The 19,504-nt window shown below is 48.6% G+C and overlaps 1 protein-coding gene across 6 annotated transcripts; it reads right to left on the minus strand.

The window, feature by feature from the left end:
- Positions 1-373: 373 nt before the first annotated feature.
- On the minus strand, positions 374-19,482 carry ZNF142 (zinc finger protein 142). 6 transcript variants are annotated; one of them, XM_049888169.1, is made up of 10 exons: positions 19,266-19,482; positions 18,874-18,927; positions 16,985-17,298; positions 11,998-12,597; positions 10,794-10,958; positions 9,034-9,858; positions 7,127-7,304; positions 3,476-6,389; positions 2,734-2,839; positions 374-1,801 (listed from the first exon to the last, which is right to left on the minus strand). In XM_049888169.1, the coding sequence occupies exons 3-10, from the start codon at positions 17,262-17,264 to the stop codon at positions 1,332-1,334; spliced, it is 5,538 nt and encodes a 1,845-aa protein (XP_049744126.1). In that variant the 5' UTR covers positions 17,265-17,298; positions 18,874-18,927; positions 19,266-19,482; the 3' UTR covers positions 374-1,331. The 6 variants fall into 6 exon arrangements, with proteins under 6 accessions (XP_049744126.1, XP_049744125.1, XP_049744124.1 ...); XM_049888168.1 differs by having other exon boundaries at positions 18,874-19,023; XM_049888167.1 differs by having other exon boundaries at positions 18,874-19,073.
- Positions 19,483-19,504: the final 22 nt, after the last annotated feature.

Below are 19,504 nucleotides of genomic sequence, written 5' to 3' on the forward strand. Positions count from 1 at the left end.
CCCAGCCCAACCTGTATAAACAGAGCTTCTCCCCACAGTTTGGCTTGGGTATGGTCTTATTGTTGGACAAGGGGGAGGTACAAGGGTTATAGGACATCTGGGTAGACAGGTGGGTCTACCCCTTCACGTGCTACATAGGAAGGGCACAGAAGTAAGGCTTCTAAGGAGCAGGGCAAAAGGAGGAGACAAAGGGTTATGTAGCTCAGCCCTCCTGCAGTTTGCCCAGGATAGTCCTGGGTTGTCTGTTGTCCCAGCCTAATAAGTTTTCCAAGTGTCTCAGTTTAGAAGGAGCCCTGGTGGTACAGTGGTTAAGCACTAAGCTGCTAACCAAAAGGTCAGTACTTTGAACCCACCAGCCAATGCATGGGAGAAAGACAGGGGGAATCTGCTTCTGTAAAGATTACAGCCTTGGAAACCCTATGGGGGCAATTCTGCTCTGTCCTACAGGATCACTATGAGTTGGAGTTGACTCGAAGGCAATGGGGAACAGAACAGGTTCCAGTTTAGATGGTGAATTATATAGTCATTGTGAGGCAATTAGAGTTCTGGATTAGAGATTTACCTCTCCAATCATCTGCTTCTCACACTCTCCTCATGTCTTCACTCCTCGGTACAGTTGCTGAGCCAGTCCAAGAACTGATGGTGAGCTAAAGCTGTTTCTTAGAGGAGACTCAGTGAGCAGCAGCCCTCCCTCGACAGGTAGACTAAGGGCTCAGAAGTAGGGAGCAGGGCCAGGGCCTCGACAGGCTCAAGGACAGAGAGAAGGCAGATCCTCCTGGGCCTGTTTCAGAATCAATCATCGAGTGAAGATGGAAGGAGAAAAAGGAGAAGCGGAGGCTGAGAGGTGGTAGGGCAGACTTGAGATGACAGCCTAGAAATGTTGGCAGAAATCTGGACACGTCTCTAAGCCAGTAATCAGTCTGTTTAACATGCTTTACAGAGCGTTAGGCACACCAGCACATGCGGTTAGATACAGCTGTTTTGAGGATGCTAAATGAAAACAGAACTTGACATTTTAAGAAAAGAGAAGAACAGAGTGGGTAAAACCAGGATCTCATTGCCAAGGACTTCAGTGGAGCGGTGGAGAGGCAACTAGGAACTCGTGAGTTAAAAACACTGAGTGCCTCGACAAGAAATCAGCGTCGCAGTCCAGGTCCGTCTTTGATATAGCTGTCAATCCCCAAGTACTACTCCAGTCTCCCCGGAGGGTTCCAGCCTCCCTGAAGCCCGAAGCCAGCCCTTGGTAGGCCCCGAGCCCCTCAGGCCAGCTCTGGTTCCGGCTGGCATGCTGCGGACCGCGCCCTCTTCCCGGCTGGGAGGCGGGCGGGCCCTCAGCCCTCAGGTCCGGCGGGGAGGGCAGCGGGGGCGGGCGGGCCGGGCTCCTCCAGCTGCACGTCATGCAGGTGCACTGTCGGGGTGCTGGGGTCCTTGCCCACGCCCTGGCTGGGGTCGGCCTGGTCCGGGTGGTGCCTGCGCACATGCTTGACCACCTGGAATTTCTGCTTGGCCTTGTAGCTGCAGAGGCGGCAGAAAAAGGGGTGGCGGTCGGTGTGAGTGAGGGCGTGGTGGCGCAGGCCAGCAGCCCAGCGGAAAGCACGGTGGCACACGTTGCACACGTAGGGTTTGGCCTCGCTGTGCTTGCGGAGGTGGGTGCGCAGCAGGAAGCGCGTCTTGAAGGCCTTGCCACACTGCTCACACATGAAGGCCCGGGCTTCCCGGTGCCGCGTCTCCCGGTGCACACGCAGTGCGTCAGCCCGATTGGTGCAGTACTCACACTCGGGACACTGGTATGGCTTCAGTCCTGTAGGGCAGGGCAAGGACAGGAGAAGGAGGATTAGTGGCAGAGTAGCCTCACATCACCACTGAAGGGGAGTGAACAAGGTTCAAAGGACCATAGGGTCACTGTGATCCTGAGACATAAGGACTAAACAACAAGCTGACTAATGACCATATCTTTGGAATGTTCCAGTTCTGTCTGACACTTGTGTACCCTTCCTCCCAGATAGCCCCTTTTATACAGTGAGTGTTCAATGGATGCTGATGACTAACTAGACCCCTAAGTAGCCACCTGATAGCAAATACTCAAATACGGTAGGCTTGCCAAACCAGAAATTCCAACTCCCTTTTGGTCACAGGCCACTCACGGATTTGAGAATCCGTTTAAAAACAACTCCTCGTTCAACTCAAGAAGTGAAAGAAAATGTTTATGAGGGAAGGGGCAAATGTTAGAGAAACGGCACTGACAGAAGCAGAGGGTCTTGAAACGCATCTGGTCAGTTCCCTCACAGGAGGGACCATATGCAGTGATCATAGGCACGCAATCGTTAACCCTTCTCTGTGGACCCACAGTTATCGATTCCACACTCGGGAGAAGAAACGGAAGAGGTAGAACAGGAGAACCATCTGGTTTCTCCTCCTTACTCAAGATAGTTCCATCATATCCATGAAGGAGCCAAGTAGACCTGCCCTCCATCGCTTGGCTGGGGGTTCTCAACTGGGGTGGACGACTTTGTACCAGTACACATGCCCACGTTCTCAGGTTCACCCCTCTTCTGAAAGGTCTTCAGTGGGGTGGGGAGCCATCCTGGTACAGACTCCCCAGCCCACTCCCTACCCTCAATATGAAATTGATGTTGGCACTGAATCTGAGCAAGGACACATGCTGCCTCAGGGTGGCTGAGTATATCAGGGGCGGGGAAACCCCTTCTGACTGTCAAAACCACGAAGACTCACCTGTGTGCTTAGTCATGTGGTATTTGAGCTGATTGACCCACTTGCACTTGTAGCCACAGTCAGGACACAGGTACTTTCGCTCCTCCTTGTGGATGCGCATATGGTACTAGAGGAGGGCAGAAGCAGAGAATATACCCAGGTGATCTGGGAGTAGGGGCCAGCAGGTGGGAAGCTGCTGGCAGATAACCCTGTTCCCTGCTCCCATCCTATGCATACTCCCATTACCAGGTCTCCCAGTCTGGTTGTTTGACATCAACCTGACTCATTCCGTCTCCTCCTGGATCTGCCCTGACCTGAGTCTGAATCTCAGCTATGCCACTTACTAGCTGCGTCACTGGGTAACCTAATCCATAATTCCCAGTTTACTAATCTGTAAAATGGGGAATGGTAAAAGTATCTATATCTCATTATTTTTAAGAGGATTAAGATTACAGTGCCTAGCATACAACAAGTGCTCAGTAAACGTTAACCATTATTGTCATGCAGATTACCCTCAATCTATTACACCCTTTATCACTTGTCAAGTACCTATTATGGAATTTTATCTTTGTAGCAACCCTATGAAGTCGGTTAAGTATTACCCCTTTTTTACAGATAAGGAATCTGAGGCTTGGAGAAATGAAAGAACTTGCCCATGGTCACAGAGCTAGTATCTGAAAGAACCAGGATTAGAGAAACCAGGAAGTTTAACTCCAGGAGCAGCATTCCCTCCCCTCCTGCCCCCCATGGCCCCTGACCTTACCTTGAGGCGAGAGGGATCAGCACAGGCATAGGGGCAGAGGTGACAGCGGTAAGGCTTTTCCCCTGTGTGGATGCGGCTGTGCCAGGTAATCTTCTGCCGGTTCTTGGTGCTGTAAGCACAGTCGGTACACTTGTAGAGCCGGGTGCCCCCGTGCCCCTTCACATGGTGATCTAACACCAGCTGATGGCGGCATGCAAAGTCACAAAAGGGGCAGCGCAGAGGGGGCTGGCTAGCATCCCCATCCACATCTGAGGCTGCCACTGAAGTCTCCTCATGCTGCTCCAGGTAGTGCTTCACCAGGCCCACCCGCTCCCGGGCAGCAAAGTCACAGAGCTGACAGCGGTGGCTGAAATGCTGCTGCCTCCGGTGCTCATCCAGTGCTGGCCGGCTGGGGAAGGCCTCCCGACAGGCCACACACTCCAGCCGTGGGTGCTGCTTACGGGTGTGTCCTCGCAGGCTGGCAGGGCTGGGGCATAGCAGCCCACAGCGGGAACAGTGCAGGGGGCCCTCGGTAGCTTCTGTGGGAGAGCCTGGGGTTGGGGGTGTGGGCTCGGGGTGCCGGCGCAGAGCATGCTGCTTGAGTGCTGTCTCTGAGCTGAACTGGGCCTCGCACTGAGGGCAGGCAAAGGCTGGGGTGCCCTGGTGGCAGCTGTTGACATGGCGCGTGATGTCATGGCGGAGATAGCCACTGTAGTCACAGAGTGGACAGAAGTGGGTGGGTGTTTTGTCATGTACCCTTAGTTGGTGTAAGCGTAGCTTCGAGTTGGTACCAAATGTCTGGGGACAGGAGCTGCACGGGATGCGGCCAACACCTGTGTGCCGGGACTGGTGAGCCTCCAACCGGTACCGCCTGGTGGTAGAAAAGTCGCAGAAAGGGCACTGATGTGGCTTTACCCCTTCATGCTTGAGCCGCCGGTGCTGCTGCAGACACCGGCTCTGCTTACAGGTGAAGCTGCAGTCCCCACACTGCAGGGGGGGCCGGGGGCCACGGGCTGGGCCTACAGTAGGATGTCTCCTCTTCTGGTGGAGACGCAAGGTGGCAGCAGCAGGGGCGGTGAATGGGCAGAGGCCACAATGCAGCTCTCCGGACTTGAGGGGGCAGCCTCGGGCCTGGTGAGTCCGCAGAGCACGCTCCTGCTGGCAGCTAAAGGGGCAGGTGGGGCAGGAGAAGCGAGCCCCCTTCTGTCTTAGAACCAGAGTCGCATCCCCATCACCAGGCCTGGACTCTGTGCTCCCACTGTTCAGGGGAGCAGAGTCCCCATTGCTCATGGCGGACAGGACAGGCTGGGCCTGGGGGGCCTCTCGCTTCCCTCCCCCGCCACGTGACCCCCGGCAGCCTTCAGCTACATGAGAGGTAATGGAGGTGAGCCGAGAACAAAGGAACGCACATGAGCTGCAGTGAAACTTGCCCTGCTCAAAGTGGAACTTCTCGGGGGTCCCTGTGGGTAAGGTGTTCCCTGCAGGAGGGACTGGGGAGCCAGAGGCTGTCATAACAGCTTCCTCTATTTCTTTTGGCTTCCTGGGCAGCTCAGAAGGAGTACCTTTTGGAAATGTTAGCTCTATGTCTAATGGTTCCAGTGAGGGCTTCCCAGCTTTTGCATCCTCTGAGGCCTGAGTGTCCGTGGGCAGAGGGCTGGGTGAGTCTGGTCTGGGCAAGCCCTTGTTCTTTCTGAGCAGAACAGGGCACTTTTTCAGCAAGTGGGTGCTGAGGCCTCGCTGTTGCTTGAAGCTAGCCCCACATTCAGGGCACAGCAGGGGCTCTCGGCGGCCCTGGCACCCAGTCCTGGAGTGCAGACTCAGGGCCTTCTCCCGGCGGGTAATAAAAGGGCAGTGTGGGCAGCGGAAGGCCCGCCCCTCTCCTTGGATCACTACCATCTGCACCCGCCCCTCCAGCACCAGTGCCTCTGCCTGCTCTTTGTCCTGCCTCCTTAGGGCCTTCAATAATGACTCTGACTCAGGAAACTGGGGCAAGGGTGCTGTCTCAGCAGGTGGAGTTGCCTTGAAGATTCCCACCCAGCTGTTAAGAGGCTCCTCTGAGAATGGGGGATCTCTGGGGGGCTCAGGAACTGACTTCTCCAGAATGGGCTCTTCTTCAGCACCTACGCCAGAAGGGCCAATGCCTTCAAAGCTGGATAGCTCTGTCAAAGTTCCATTTGGCCCTTCTAGTCCCAAGGGCCCTGAGGGACCCAGGGGCCTGAGCTCCACGGGGGCTGGCTCAGTCATCTCCTCAAGGCGTGGCTCAGCCACAGGTTCCAGCTCTACTCCCAGGGCCTCTAGGTGTAGTGTGCAGCCACCCTCATCTACCTCTGCTGGGCTGGGGCTGCCAACTAGGTCATCCCCCTGGGGTGCCTCATTGCCATCCTTTCTCCCAGCACCATCCTCCTCACTAGTCTTTGGTAGGGCCTCGCCCAAGCTTGGGTCCACTGCAGTCCCAGGGTCAGGGTCCAGCCCCTCAGGCTGGGCAGACAGGTGGTTTGAGGGCTCTGGGTCGTGTGAGGGCACTGGGCACTGCCTGGAGCCCTCTGGCTCCTGGCTAGCACAGCGGAGCTGCCAGACCTGGTCCCCAGGCACATAGCCGTGGGCCTTGCGCTTGTGGAAGAAGAGAGTGGTGTTGCTGAAGGTGCGGTAGTCACAGAGAGCACAGCAGAATTCACGGAGGCGGGTATGTTTGCAGTTCTCATGGCTCAGCAGGGCCTGCTTATGGCGGCTCTGATAGCTGCAGTAGCGGCAGGGATAGAGAGGGGCTGGTGTGCCAGGGTGGTGCTGGGAAGCCATGTGCTTCTGCAGCTCATACTTCCGCTTGCAGGCGAAGGCACACACCTCACACATCAGCGACTTGCCCTGGTGCCGCAGCTTATGGCTGTTCAGCTGGTCAGCCCGGTGGCAGCGATAGGAACACTGGTTGCACTGGTATCTGGCAAGAAGGGAAGAGGGGCAATCATAATAACAAGCCAGTCACAACAACTAACAGTCACAAATAAATACTTACCCTGGGCCAGGCTACCCTTAGTAGTACACGCATCATCTAACTGAATCCTCCTTCCTACCACCCCATGAAACAGGTATCTCTATTTTACAAGAGAGAAAACTAAGATGTCGAGAAGAAGTTATTAACTTGCCTAAGGTTACAAAGGAAGTGAGGGACAGAGGCAGGATTTGAACCCTGGCAGCATAGCTACGTGGCCTGTGTTCTAATCCCCACTCTAGATTGCTTCTTAAAGGAAAATAATCAAGAACCATAGACTTCTAAGGAGCTGACATTGCTGGAGTCCCACAGGGCAGTTCTGTGTCTAGTTCCCATTCTCCCATGAAGGAATGAACACTCTGGAGAAGCTCTCTAGCCAGCTGTGCTCACAGGTCAGAGGGGTACTGGACTAGATTTGGAAAGCACCACTTTCCCAGGACTGGACACTGAGAACTCAAGTAACACCTTAGTCTCTAGGCCTGTACTCCCTTCTCTGAGCCCAGAGAGCAATCACTGCACAGACTGGGCCACAGGCACAGAGGCCTACTGTAGATGATAGGAGAAAAGGTTTAGAAAGAGTCTCTCTGGGACTGAAGAGAAAAATGGGGCCAGGGGCTTGGAGCCAAGAGGAGCCTAGCTTGGCACAAGGTTCTTGGGATAGGGTGGAGGCATGTGTGTACTCATACCTGAGGTCCCCTGCATGTTTTCGCATGTGCACACTGAGGTAGTGCTTCCACTTGGTGACATAGCCACACTCGGTGCACATGTAATCCTTGGCGGTGGAGTGGGTCAGCATGTGCTTCGACAGGTAGCTCACGTCTCGGCACGTAAAGTCACACAGCTCACACTTGTGAGGCTTCTCGCCTTATGTGGGGGATGGGATGGGGATGAGGGGGGAGAACACCAGTCAAACACAGATCGAGTGAGCTGCCAGACCACCTTCCCCCACAAGCTTGCTCTGATGCCCAGCAGGAGCAGAGGCGTCAGGTGCTACCTGAGGTGCTAAAAGCATTATAATTTGCAAGGCTGCTCCACACCCCTCTCAGACCACTGCTCCCCTGACTCCTACACCAAGGAGGGTGGGAAGAAAGTAAAACTGAGCTTTGCAAACTGGTTTAATGTCTACTTTTTGATTTGTTACACAGCTTGTTGGCATTAACAGCCAGTTGCTCCACTTGACCCAATTCCTTCTAGTTTTCTGGAAAAAGAAAGAAATTAGGCAAGAGAACACAGTGGCTAAGAACTCTGACTCTGGAATCTGATATAATAATGAAAATATTAACAGCCAACATTTATATAGTGCTGACCAGGTGGGTGCTTTTCTGAGCACTTCATAAAAATATTTCCTCTCATTGAACCCTCACAATATTCCTATGAGGTAGGTTCTATTATTACTTCCATTTTACAGATGAGAAAACTGAGGCACAGAGAGCTATAAAGTGGTGTTTCAAATCCCAGGTTATTCTTGTATGGCTTTGGGTAGGTCACTTAACCCCTCTAAGTCTCAGTTTCCCTGTCTCCAAAAAGGGGGCAACCAATATATTAGCTTCATACAGTTGTCCAGTGGGAACACAAGGACCGGCTACCAGTGTTCTGGTGAAGGCCTGGCACTAATGCTGGGGCATGTTCCTTCCGGGCCCCTGTCGACACTGCAACCCACCCAGCCCCTTTCTCCGGCAAGCAATGTGGTATTCTGGCTCTGAGACTAGATGGGTGGTCTTAGAACAGGTCATTTAACTTCACAGTTTGTTTTCTCATCTTTACCTGACTTCCTTACAAGCTTGTTATTATAGATTAAATGGGATGATGCATCCAAAAGAATCCTGTAAACTATAAAACCCTATATAGATGTAAAATTTTATGAAAGGCCTCCGAAACATGAGATTTTATGGCTAGAGCATGTTTACAAATAAGCTGCTCAAATGGAACAATGTCTTCATCCTAAGTTGCCTAAAAACTGTCCTCTCAAACCAAAGAATCTTTGATGAGATCTCTGATGTCCTGTCAGTCCACTGATGCTCACGCAGAGATCACAAGTGGGACAGTGCTGTGGCAGGAAGCTTGACTTGGTAGTCACCCATTGTTGGTAACCAATTCTGAGCTAAAACACCTACAACTTCTAGGTCATTGGAGGTTACCTTGTTTCAGTGTCATGGACACCCAAGCTATGGAAGGTCATACTTGTATAAATGGCTCCATCTCCTCATTCTGTCTCTCACAGTATGTCTTAAAAATTGAATTACAAAGAAAGTATCTGTCCCTGGTCAGGGCATGTCCACTGTAACAGGCTAAGGATGACCAACCCAAACTAGGGGTAGACAATACAATAGTGTAATGGTTAGAGCACAGGGTCAGGAATCAGACTGCCTGGGTTCAAATCTTAGCTCAACCACTTTACTAGGTGAGTGATACACTATTTAAAGCTCAATTGTAAAATCAGAATACCAGGCTTATCTCTAGGAATACTAGGTGAAGTAAGAAAATGTACGCAAAGCCTTCATGTGGTGTCTGATACATAGTAAAAGCTCACGTCAGCCATTATCATCATGAATGTTGTTACTCCTACTACAGTATAAGGACGTAAGCCACGCACCAGTATGCAGCAGCATGTGTCGGATGAGCACCCTCTTGTGGGCAGTGGCAAAGTTGCATTCAGGGCACTGGTGGATCTTCTCATGAGCGTGCATCTTGCCCACGTGGTCCTGGTAGGCTACTGGGTTGAAGGTGGCAAAGGGGCAGAAGGTGCAGCGCAGCTCTTCACTGCCAGGGTGGCCCTGCTTCTTGTGCTTGCGGAACAGGTGCTTGTTGGAGCAGGCGAAGTCACAGTGGGGGCAGTGGAAGGCGTAATGGCTCTTGTGGTGGGCCTCCATGGCCTCAGCTGTGGCGAAGAGCATGGGGCATGAGTGATGGCGGCACTCCACAGCTCGCACCCCGTGGGCCTCCTTCAGGTGCTTTACAAAGGCCTTGCGATCGGGTGCTGCATAGCTGCAGCCCTCCTGAAAGCAACATAGGGTCAATGGCTCCGCTGCAGCCGCGGCTGTGTGGCTCTTGAGGTGCTCCTTAAGGGCCTGGCTGAGGTGGAATTCTTCACGGCAGACAGGACAAGCATAGGTGTCTGAGTAGAAGTTGGAAATGTCCTCGTGCATGCTGGCCATGTGGCGGTTGAGTGCATTCCTCTCCACGGCACTGTAGTGGCATAGTGGGCAGCGGTGGGCCTTCTCGCCCAGCTCCCGCAGCAGGTGGGTCTTCAGCTTGCTCTTACTGGTGAAGAACTTCTGGCAGTTGGGGCACTGGAGGCTGGGGTCTGGGAAGTGGAGATGCAGATGCTCCACCAGATGGGTCCGCTTCTTAAAGCAGCGCTTGCACTCTGGACACATGTGGGTCTTGAAGAGGGACTCAGTGCCAGAAGCCACCTCACCTGGAAGAGAAAGGAAAGGGCACAGGGCTCAAGGGAATAATCAGGGAAACAGTGTTGAGAGCAAGATTCTTCAATTAGGTCAGTGACTGGCCAAATAATAGAAGAACCACAATTTTCCCTGACACAAACATTATATTGCCTGTCTCTTTTCTATCCAGGAAACAAAAAAATAGGCTCTCAAATAAGAACTGAGATGAGAAAGTCAAATATTCAGAGAGCCAAAATCCCAGGCCTTGCTGTGGCCTGTTTCATTGGCTTCACCCAGCCACCCACTATTCCTGAGCCTTTGTTTAGAGCTGCTCAAAAGAACAATCTAGATGAAGCATTCCTGTTCTTCCTGGCCCATGTTCCACAGGGGTAAACAGAAGGACCAACGGGTTGTTTGGAAGGAAAATAGCCCCATAGAGAGTGAGTTGAAGAGAAGAAGGTAAAGGATTCTTACTCGTAAACACTGGCACACCGGGTTCTAGGTAACAGAGTTGTAATAAATACAATCAGATCTTTCCTATTCACCTGACACTAAATATGCTCCCTGTGGGATGGGTTTTAAATGTTCTATCTTGAAAAACTGGGAAGCAAAGATTCAGAAAAAAATCTGAGGGGACTCAATGCCAGACAAGACAGGCTGCTTGATCATCAATAACTACTGGCATCTGTATATTATAGATCCCCCTGACCACCCCGCACCCCTCCCAACAAAAGAGCTTTCTGCCTTAGGAAGACCAGCCCGGGAGAGCAAACTTTATTTATCCCTACCCTGTGTTACTAGAGTTATTGCCCATTTATCATTTTCCCACTAGAGATGTCAAAGTGGAATGGAAAGAAATGAAGGGTCTGAACCAAAGCTCAGACAACCCAAACCCGGAGCCACAGTGCCAGGCTCCCCACAGCCTCCTCCCCACCACCAAGAGCTGCTAGCCTAATGACACCATTACCTTCCAACTGCTGAGTCCCCAGGCCTTTTTCCAGGGCTTTCTGGGAGTCCTTCTCGGAGCCACTCTTTTCTTCTTCAGCTTCCTCCTCTTCAACTGACTTCTGCCCAGACAAAGGTGCACCTGCTTCCTCAGAAGGCTCTCCCTCTCCTGGGGGCAGTTTGGGTGCTGGAGACATACAAAACCTGATGAAGTCTATAGGACCCAATGACAGCAATGAATCCTTATTCTTCTCCACTTACTAGCTGGAATAATCACCCCCCTCCCGAGTTTGTATAAGGGAATCTGAGATTCTAAGTAAATAAATTTATTTCCACTCAAGACAGGTATAGAAAGATCAGGAGCTAAGCTGTCAGCAATGCTCCAGTCAAAAGCAAATCAAACCTTAAATAACATCAACCTCAGATCTCTTGAAGGTAAGAGGCTTTAGGTCACTGGGGGACTGAGAAGTAAGAATTGGTCAACTGTACTTCCTTGGCTCGGTGTGGGTAAATCTACCCTGATTCTCAAAGTATCCCACTGAGAAACCCAACTCAGCAATTCAAGGTCATCATAACTTGCCACCTCAAATCTACTCCTTCTATCCCCTTAACAGAGGCCTCAGCAAGGTAAAGATGTAAGGACTCTTCTCCAGAAAAAAGAAGTCTTTTCTTTGGGTACCAGAGCACAACTGAGTCATTACAAGCCAAGTTTTCTCATCAGAATCCTGGCTTCTCCTGGCCTGTTTTCTCTGTTTCTTCCTGCTCCTCTACTCACCACATGCCTTTTTTTTCGAAAAGGAGGAAGGATCAGTGATGCACCACCCAACCCCAGGAAGATTTCTTTTTTAAGTAACCCAAGCCTCTTTTATCCCAATCCCATTTGCTCTAAACGGGAGTTTACAAGCTCTCTGCCACTGGCTATGGCCACTGATAGACATTTAAGTTTTGACCCTGGAAAGTTCTGAAATGGATCAGAAGAAAACACTGGTTAAATAACTTCAAGGCTATAGGGTAGCTGCAGCCAAATTTCACTCATTCATCAGGACAAAGACTTGCCCTGCCCAGGCAAAGATACATTCTGCCCAGTCAACGATTTCTAGATGTCATCCAGTAACTCTGTCCTCCTGAGTCACTACTCTGGATTCCCTTGTACTCATCCACTGCTCTCTCCCAAAAGGGTGATTGTGCCTTCTAGGTTGGGGACTGCATGGCCCTTTGCCTCATACCTGGCAGCAGCTCCTGAGATGGAGGGCCCCGAATGGCAGAAAGTTCTCTCTGTGTCCCAGCCCCATGGCTTCGCTGGTGCTGCCGGAAGAGTCTGATGTTGGAGCCCATGAAGTTGCAATGGCTGCAGTGGAAAGGGTAATGAGCCTGCCGGTGCAGCTCCATGCCCTGCTGGCTCCCGAAGAGCAAGGGGCAGCCCCGGAAAGAACAGGGCACAGGAACCACTTTGTGAGTCTGCCTCAGGTGGTGCTGCAGACCCTTGCGATCTTCAGAGGAGAACACACAGCCAGACTCTGGGCAGAAGAAGGTGTCAGGAGTGCCTCGGTGAATCTTGAAGTGGCTCTTCAGGGCCTGGGGTTGGGCAAACTCCTGTCTACACACGGGACATGGCAGGGGGCTATCTGGTGGGCTCCGGCCCTGCAGAGGGCCAGGGAGGGTGAGGTTGCTAGGGGGCAGCTCTAGAGAACATGGGGAGCTAGACAGGCCCTGCACAGGCTGTATAAAGGCCTCAGGGCACTGGTGCAGGGCCAGCAGAGTGGGCTCTGCGAAGCTCTGCTCACAGCGCTCACAGAAGTACACTTCCACCACCTTTACCAGGACACCTGCAGGCAAGGACCAACAGAGAAAGGCACCGTATCAGATGGGATGAGACTCACAGGTGTTAGCTACTAGTAGAAAATGTAGTGAATGTTTTAATATTCATGGAGTGGAGATGGGCTTTAAGTCTAGTTCTGCCACTTGGGCTGTAAGCCCCATAAAGTCCGGGACAGTCTATCTTGCACATGTGTTTGTATTCCCAGTATCTAGGACAATAAAAAAAAAAAAATACTTGGCATAAAATAGGTACTTAATAAATATTTTTTAAACGGATGAACCAAATCCAGAAAGTATTTTAAAAAGGTAATATATTTTGCCCAGGTAAAAATGGGAAACTTCCAAATGAAAATGACCCAATAAAGCTAAAAGACATATGACCAACTGGGGATGAGCTCAACACAAAAAAAATTGAGATAATTTGCAACACAAATGACAAAGTATCACTTTTAATTCTATGAAGAGCTTTATAAACCAATAAAAAAGATGAACACTACATAGAACATCAAAAGCCACCAACAGCCAATGCACAGAACACAACCAATAAAGACAAGACAGTCATCCTAATTATCAAAGAAATGCAAATCGAAGCAAGAAACCTCATTCTTCCCTCTGTTGGATCACTAGATTGGCGCCAATGTTGGCAAGGGTATGAGAAGACAGGTACAAACACAGGCTATGGGTGAGGATATAAATTGGTATGACTTTTTTGGAGGGCAATCTGTTTCAAAATTTAAAATGTGTAATTCAACTTCTAGGAATTTACAGGAAGACTTTCACAAGTGCACAAGCTTGTGGAGAACGATGTGTATCAGAGTGCTTCATTAGAGCAGAGAACCAAAATGACCTCTGAGCAAATTAAGGCACATGCATACAACCAAAGGGTAGGCACCCAGCAGAAAGTGATATTTTTTCAAATAAAAATATAGTTACAATAAGTTAGACTAAAAATAGGTTACAAAACAGTACACATAATAGAATTTATGTAAAAATGTCTATACAAATATATGCATAGAAGAAAGTCTGGAAGGATGTACCAAGTTGTTCACAATGATTATCCAGGAGTAATGGGATTATAGATGATTTATTTCTTCTGTTTCTGAATTGACATTTAAAAAAAAAAAAAAAAGAACATGCATTGCTTTTATTTTCAGAAAACATAATAAAGCTATAAAAAAACCAAATCTGTTGCCGTCGAGTCGACTCTGACTCATAGCAACCCTACAGGACAGAGGAGAACTGCCCCATAGAGTTTCCAAGGAGCTCCTGGTGGATTAGAACTGCTGACCTTTTGTTTAGCAGCTGTAGCACTTAACCACTATAGCACCAGGGTTTCTGAATAAATCTATAAATACTTTAAAAAAGCAAAAAAGACAGGTGAGAATCAAAGTATGCTAGCAATCACTGAGGAACTGTCCATGATGCTGAAAAATACACTTTCAACAAGTATTTACTAAGTATTTTTTACTAAGTTTAAGGCACTGTTTCAGGAGGCAAATTTTGGAGAAGTAGACCACGATTTTCCCATGTTTCTCAGTGAGGCCCCAAGCAGGCCTGTGTTTGGTTCTGGGCTCTGTACCTTAGAGAGAACATCAAAATTGGAAAGGAGACTAGAGCAGACATACAGAAGGAGTAGAAGAGCTGAAGGATGGCAGCAGTAAGAAAGATAGAAAGATCTAACATTAACTGAACACTCACTCCATGTCAGATACCTCAAGGTCAAGTTAGAGAACAGAAATTCAGGAATGAGTCAAACTAGAGGAGAAACAGCTCAGGGAGACTGGGATGAGTACTAGGTGTTTCAAAGTCACAAGCATTCATAAAATGGAGAACATCCCTTTCAAGGAGAGCAGAATCACCTTCATAATAATCACTGGTATTCTTGAGCAATGTGCAGGGCCTTGGTAAAGCCCCGGGAAACAAAGGCCATCATGCTTGTTAATGGTACAGCCATGATTCAAGTCCAGGTTTGTCTGACAACAAAACCTGAGCTCTGCATTTATTTTGCTGGTTCTCTTCCTGTTTATGAGGAGCAATGGTGATGCAGTGGTTAAAGCGCTCAGATGCTAACCAAAAGGTCAGTGGTTTGAACCCATCAGTTACTCTGTGGGAGAAAGATGTGGCCGTTGGCTTCCGTAAAGATTTGCAGCCTTGGAAACCCTATGGGGCAGTTCTACTCTGTCTTGTAGGGTCGCTATTAGTCAAAATCGACTTGATGACAGTGAGGTTTCTCTTCCCCTCTTTGTTGTTTAAAAAAAAAAAAAAATCATTCATTGCAACAGAATCAAATGATACAAAAGTATAAAAAGAAGAATAAGCTCCCTTTCCCCAACACACAGTTTGGTTTATATTCCTCAGGCCTTTTTCTGTGCAAACACATGCTCCATGCATACATCTACACACAGACTTTTGGTTAAAAAAATTCAAAAAAAAGGTTAAGCACTGTTGCCATTACTCTGATATTTGCTTTTTTTCACTTTTCAAGAATACTTTTATCTGTGGGTACACTGAGCTCTTCCTTTATTTTTTTTGTCCAGTTCATGGTACTTCAGAGCGTGGATAAATCATAACAAAATTTTGCCCTTACTGATGAACATCTGGGTTGTCTTCAATCATTACAAACAAAGCTGCCCTACACATCATATCTTTGTAAGTGGGAATCTTTATACAGAACAGATTCCTAGAAGTAGAATTACTAAGTCAAAGAGTATGTATATTTTAAAATTTTGTAAGCAGCTAAATTGACCTTCAAAAGGTTATATTAATCTATATTCTCCAAAAACACTGTTAAGAGTGTTTATTTCCCCACATTCTCACCAACACTAAGTATTTTAAAGTACACTTAATTTTTCTCAAAACTGATAAGCAAAAATGGCTAATCTCAGAGTTATTTTTAACCAGTATTTGTGTATTAACGAGATTACACATGCTTCCATATGATTAGTGATCATTTTTATTTCTTCTTTAGAAATAAAAGGATTGCATGCGGGCTTCTTTTTCCTCCTTTTTTTTTTTTTAAAACTCTTTCCCTTTCTTTTTCTTATTGTGGAACTCTGAATCTTAAAGATATTAACTGTTTCTTGTATACTGCAAATATTTTCCCCAGCCTCTTTATTTATTCTTTATGGTTTCTTTCATCACACAGAGAAGTTTAGCTAAGCTTTTCCAGTATTCTTTGCCACAACACTATACTGCCAAAGAGAGTGGTGACAATTAGCTGGAGGATGGCAGTTAAAAATATAGGTAGTTTCCTTAAAATAAGAGATTATAGATGGTATGTGGCTACCACTACATACTATTCTAATCAGGACCACAAATAGATGGACCCTGATAGAATGGGAGAAGAATGTAGATCAGAACCTCAAACTCCTTTAAAAACAAAAAACAAACAAACAAACAAAAAAAAAACAGACCTACTGGACTGGTTGAGACTGGAGGACTCCCCGAGTCTAATGCCCTGAGATACTCTTTAAGCCTTGAATCCAAACTAGTCCCTGAGGTCACCCTGTAAGTAAATAACAGACTGGCTCACAAAATAATGAATACCACCCGTAAGTGCTGCGCTCCTTTTAAAAATCACCTATGTGAGACCAAGTGGTCAACAATTACTTTAAAACAAAGATGAGGATGTAAAGCAACAGGGAAACTAGATTAAAGGAAACAAAACAACCAGAGCTAAAATAACAAGAATGTTCACGCACTGCAACGAACGCAACCAAAGTCACTGAACAACTTGTGCAGAAACTGTTCTAAAGGAACCTAAACCACTACGTAAACCTTCACCGAAAACACAATTTTATTAAAAAAATAAAAACAAGGGATTATAGATATGGGCAGAATAAAGGGATGACTCTTTCCCCTAGGATAAATACAAATGCTCAACTGCCACTCTTTAACAGCTTGCTTGGATGAGTTACTTATGTTATGCAGGAGAAACTAGGACGGGAAAGCAGGTACCAGGTTACCTCCGGAAAGCCCTGCCAAGCCCAGGTGGTGGAAGAGAGCCTGGGCCTTTTGCCTGATCCCTGGCTGCAGTTCTTGGGTTGGAAGACCAATATGGGTGAAAGAATTCCCGGGAAATATAAGAATAAAAAGAAGCCAGGATTGGCCAGAGGTGTCAGGAAGGTCTTCCTCTCTGGATTACTGCCTAGCAAACTGAAGCCCATCCTGAGCCCTCACCAGGAACAGGCTCTGCCAAGAGCTTGGTACAAGGTTGTGCATCACCTTGGCAGCCTTCGGTCAACATTCACCAACTGCAAACCAAATTACAACATCTCAAAGTATAAAAATAGGATGCTGCCCTGTGTTCTCATATTTATACAGAAAGATCAAAAATAGCATGGACAAAACCTCAGGGCTGCTTGTTCCACTGGCCTCTAGCAACTGTATTTGTACCTGGGGTGTCTCCAGGAGCATCTGGGGATAGGTTTCCAGCTACTGCTTCCACAATGATCTCCATGTTCCCTGTGCTCTCATCAGTTGCTGTGGCCTCTACCAGCAAGCAGCCTGGGTCCGGAGGCAGAGTTGTGGGGCTCCCAGAGGGGCAGGGGCTATGAACAGGCTCCAGGATTCCACGGTTAGAGAGAGGTTGGGGGATCAGCAATAGTTCAGAGCACAGTCCATCCATCTCCCCAGTACTGTTGGCTGGCTGTGAGTCCAACACAGGGTCTGTCATCACCACCGATTTCAGTGCTGTGGCTTCTTAAGTGCTGATAAGCCAACGAGAAGAAAAACAAAAACAAAGAGTCAGAGGTCTCACTTTTTTCCCAGCTGGTGTGGGTGTACAGCCCAGTGTCTGCCAACCTAGGCGGTTCATGCTATACCTTATTAACCTAAAGAGAGATTTTCTTTTTATGACTACATCGAGAACAAAAAGAGAATAGAAATAATGATAAACAGGGTCACTACTGGAAGACAGCCGACAAATCCTGGCCAAGATATTAAAGACAACAGGTTGTGTTTCTTGCACTGCTAACACTTAGCTAAGTGACCTTGGACAAATCATGAAACAATGATTTGTTTTCTCATCTGCAACAAAATTTGGTGGGACCAAAGAAATCTCTGCAGTGCCTTCCCCTCTTAACATTTTATGATTTCACTGTTCTTCATCACGTCTATAAGGCCCTTCATGATCTGGCCTCTGTTGATCCTTCCAGACTCAACTTTCACTTCTCCCCTCAACAAACCTCTAAACCAGCCATATCAATTTACCATTCCTTAGACTCCCAAAATTCTCCATACCCCAGCACATGCCTCTCTCTTGGCGTGACATGCATTTCCACCTTCTCTCACCTGCCTTCCCAACTTCTAACTACCCTTTAAAAATCTGCACAAATGTCACTTCCTCTACGAAGGCTTCTTAACTTAAGTTGTTTTTTCTCTTCTGTGGTCCTAAAGACACTTTCTACGTGGCCCTATCACAGACTATGTCACATTGCACTGCTGTTTTGCTATCAGTCTCCCTCCTTAGACTCTGAGCTTCTTAAGTGGAGCTTTTTTTCTTTTAAGTGACATCACTTCACTGAACACAACCCACCAACAATCTATGCAAGTTAGACAAATAAGGTGATTCTAGTGAAGAATTGTAGAGGATCAACTGTAGAGACGCACCAGGGTAAAATGAGTTATCTTGGTAACCATGTGATTCCTTACGCATAAAATAATACATGTGGAGAAATTTCAAACTCATTGACTGGACTATGGCCTCAGACTAAACACTGGAACACAACTGAGAAATGAATGGTGGTTAAACTGCATATCCTGTTAGACATGACTAAAACAAGTTTAAGCTGAATAATTCATAACCAACAAGAATAACGACAGTAATCACTTCATGGAAGATCAGTAAAGACCTAGGGCTAGGAAGAAATCAGGTTGCACGTGAGAAGCAAGATGCACAAAAAAGAAACTAAGTCCCTGCAATCTCATATGCCCTGTTCTCCAGAATCCTGCCTCTCAAAATCTCAGTTCACACGGAAGTGCCCTTCTGCGATTAGAGGGGTTCTCAGCAAACCACAGCCTTCATTGATTCTTATCTTCGCTCTGGGGTATCTTTCCGTTTGGTCCTACATGGTCTGAAAGGGGAACCAAAGCGCACGCGATGCGGTCTAGATTGAGAACCTTCATCGTCTAGAAGGCGCGGTGAGTCGGGAGACAGGTGGATACAAGAGAAGAGATGAGCTGATCGCTGGGATAGGAGCAATGAGGAAAAGAAAGGGCAAATGAAGGCAGTGAGAAAGAAAGATTCCCGGCTTGGGGACCAAGGCCTTCAGGCTCTGACTCACCGTGCGGCCTTGGGCAGACAATTACTTTGCCTCTCTGGGCCTCAGTTTTTCCATCTGTAAAATGGAAACGATGACAGCATCCACAATGTCTGAGAGGAGTGAGGATCACAAGAGCCGAAGAATGGGAAAGGTGTTTTGTAACCTGCAAGGCTTAGGACGGAGCATCGTCATGATTACGGTCCTGAGGAGGCAGCGGGTACCTGGGAGTGGTCCAGAGCAGTGACGCGGCTGAGGCACCGGGGCCGACCTCCTTGGCGTGCACCCTTCAGCACCTCCTCCCGGGGGTTCCCCCTGCCCAGACCAACCCTCATCCTCGGGCTCGAGAAACTTTTGCCTAGGGATCGCTCCACCCGCACAGCCTTGCAGTGCCCAGCCCGTAGCCACTCACTCACCTCCCGGCCCAGAGCCGGCGGGAGCCGCATCTCTATGGTCGATCAGCGGCTAGAGCGGTCGCCCGGGGCTCCTTTTGTGCAACCGCCTCTGGCCCAGCGGCCTCTAGGACGTAGGGTACATGAAGGCTACTCTTTCCTCCTCTCGCCGGTTGGCGGGGTACTCTATGGTTTTATCTATAGTTTCCCTTCCCACCTCTCCCGGCCGTGGCTCCCAGGGAGTACCATCGAGAGTTGTGGGG

Source organism: Elephas maximus, chromosome 6, assembly GCF_024166365.1.
Source record: "Elephas maximus indicus isolate mEleMax1 chromosome 6, mEleMax1 primary haplotype, whole genome shotgun sequence".
Classification (NCBI taxonomy): domain Eukaryota; kingdom Metazoa; phylum Chordata; class Mammalia; order Proboscidea; family Elephantidae; genus Elephas; species Elephas maximus.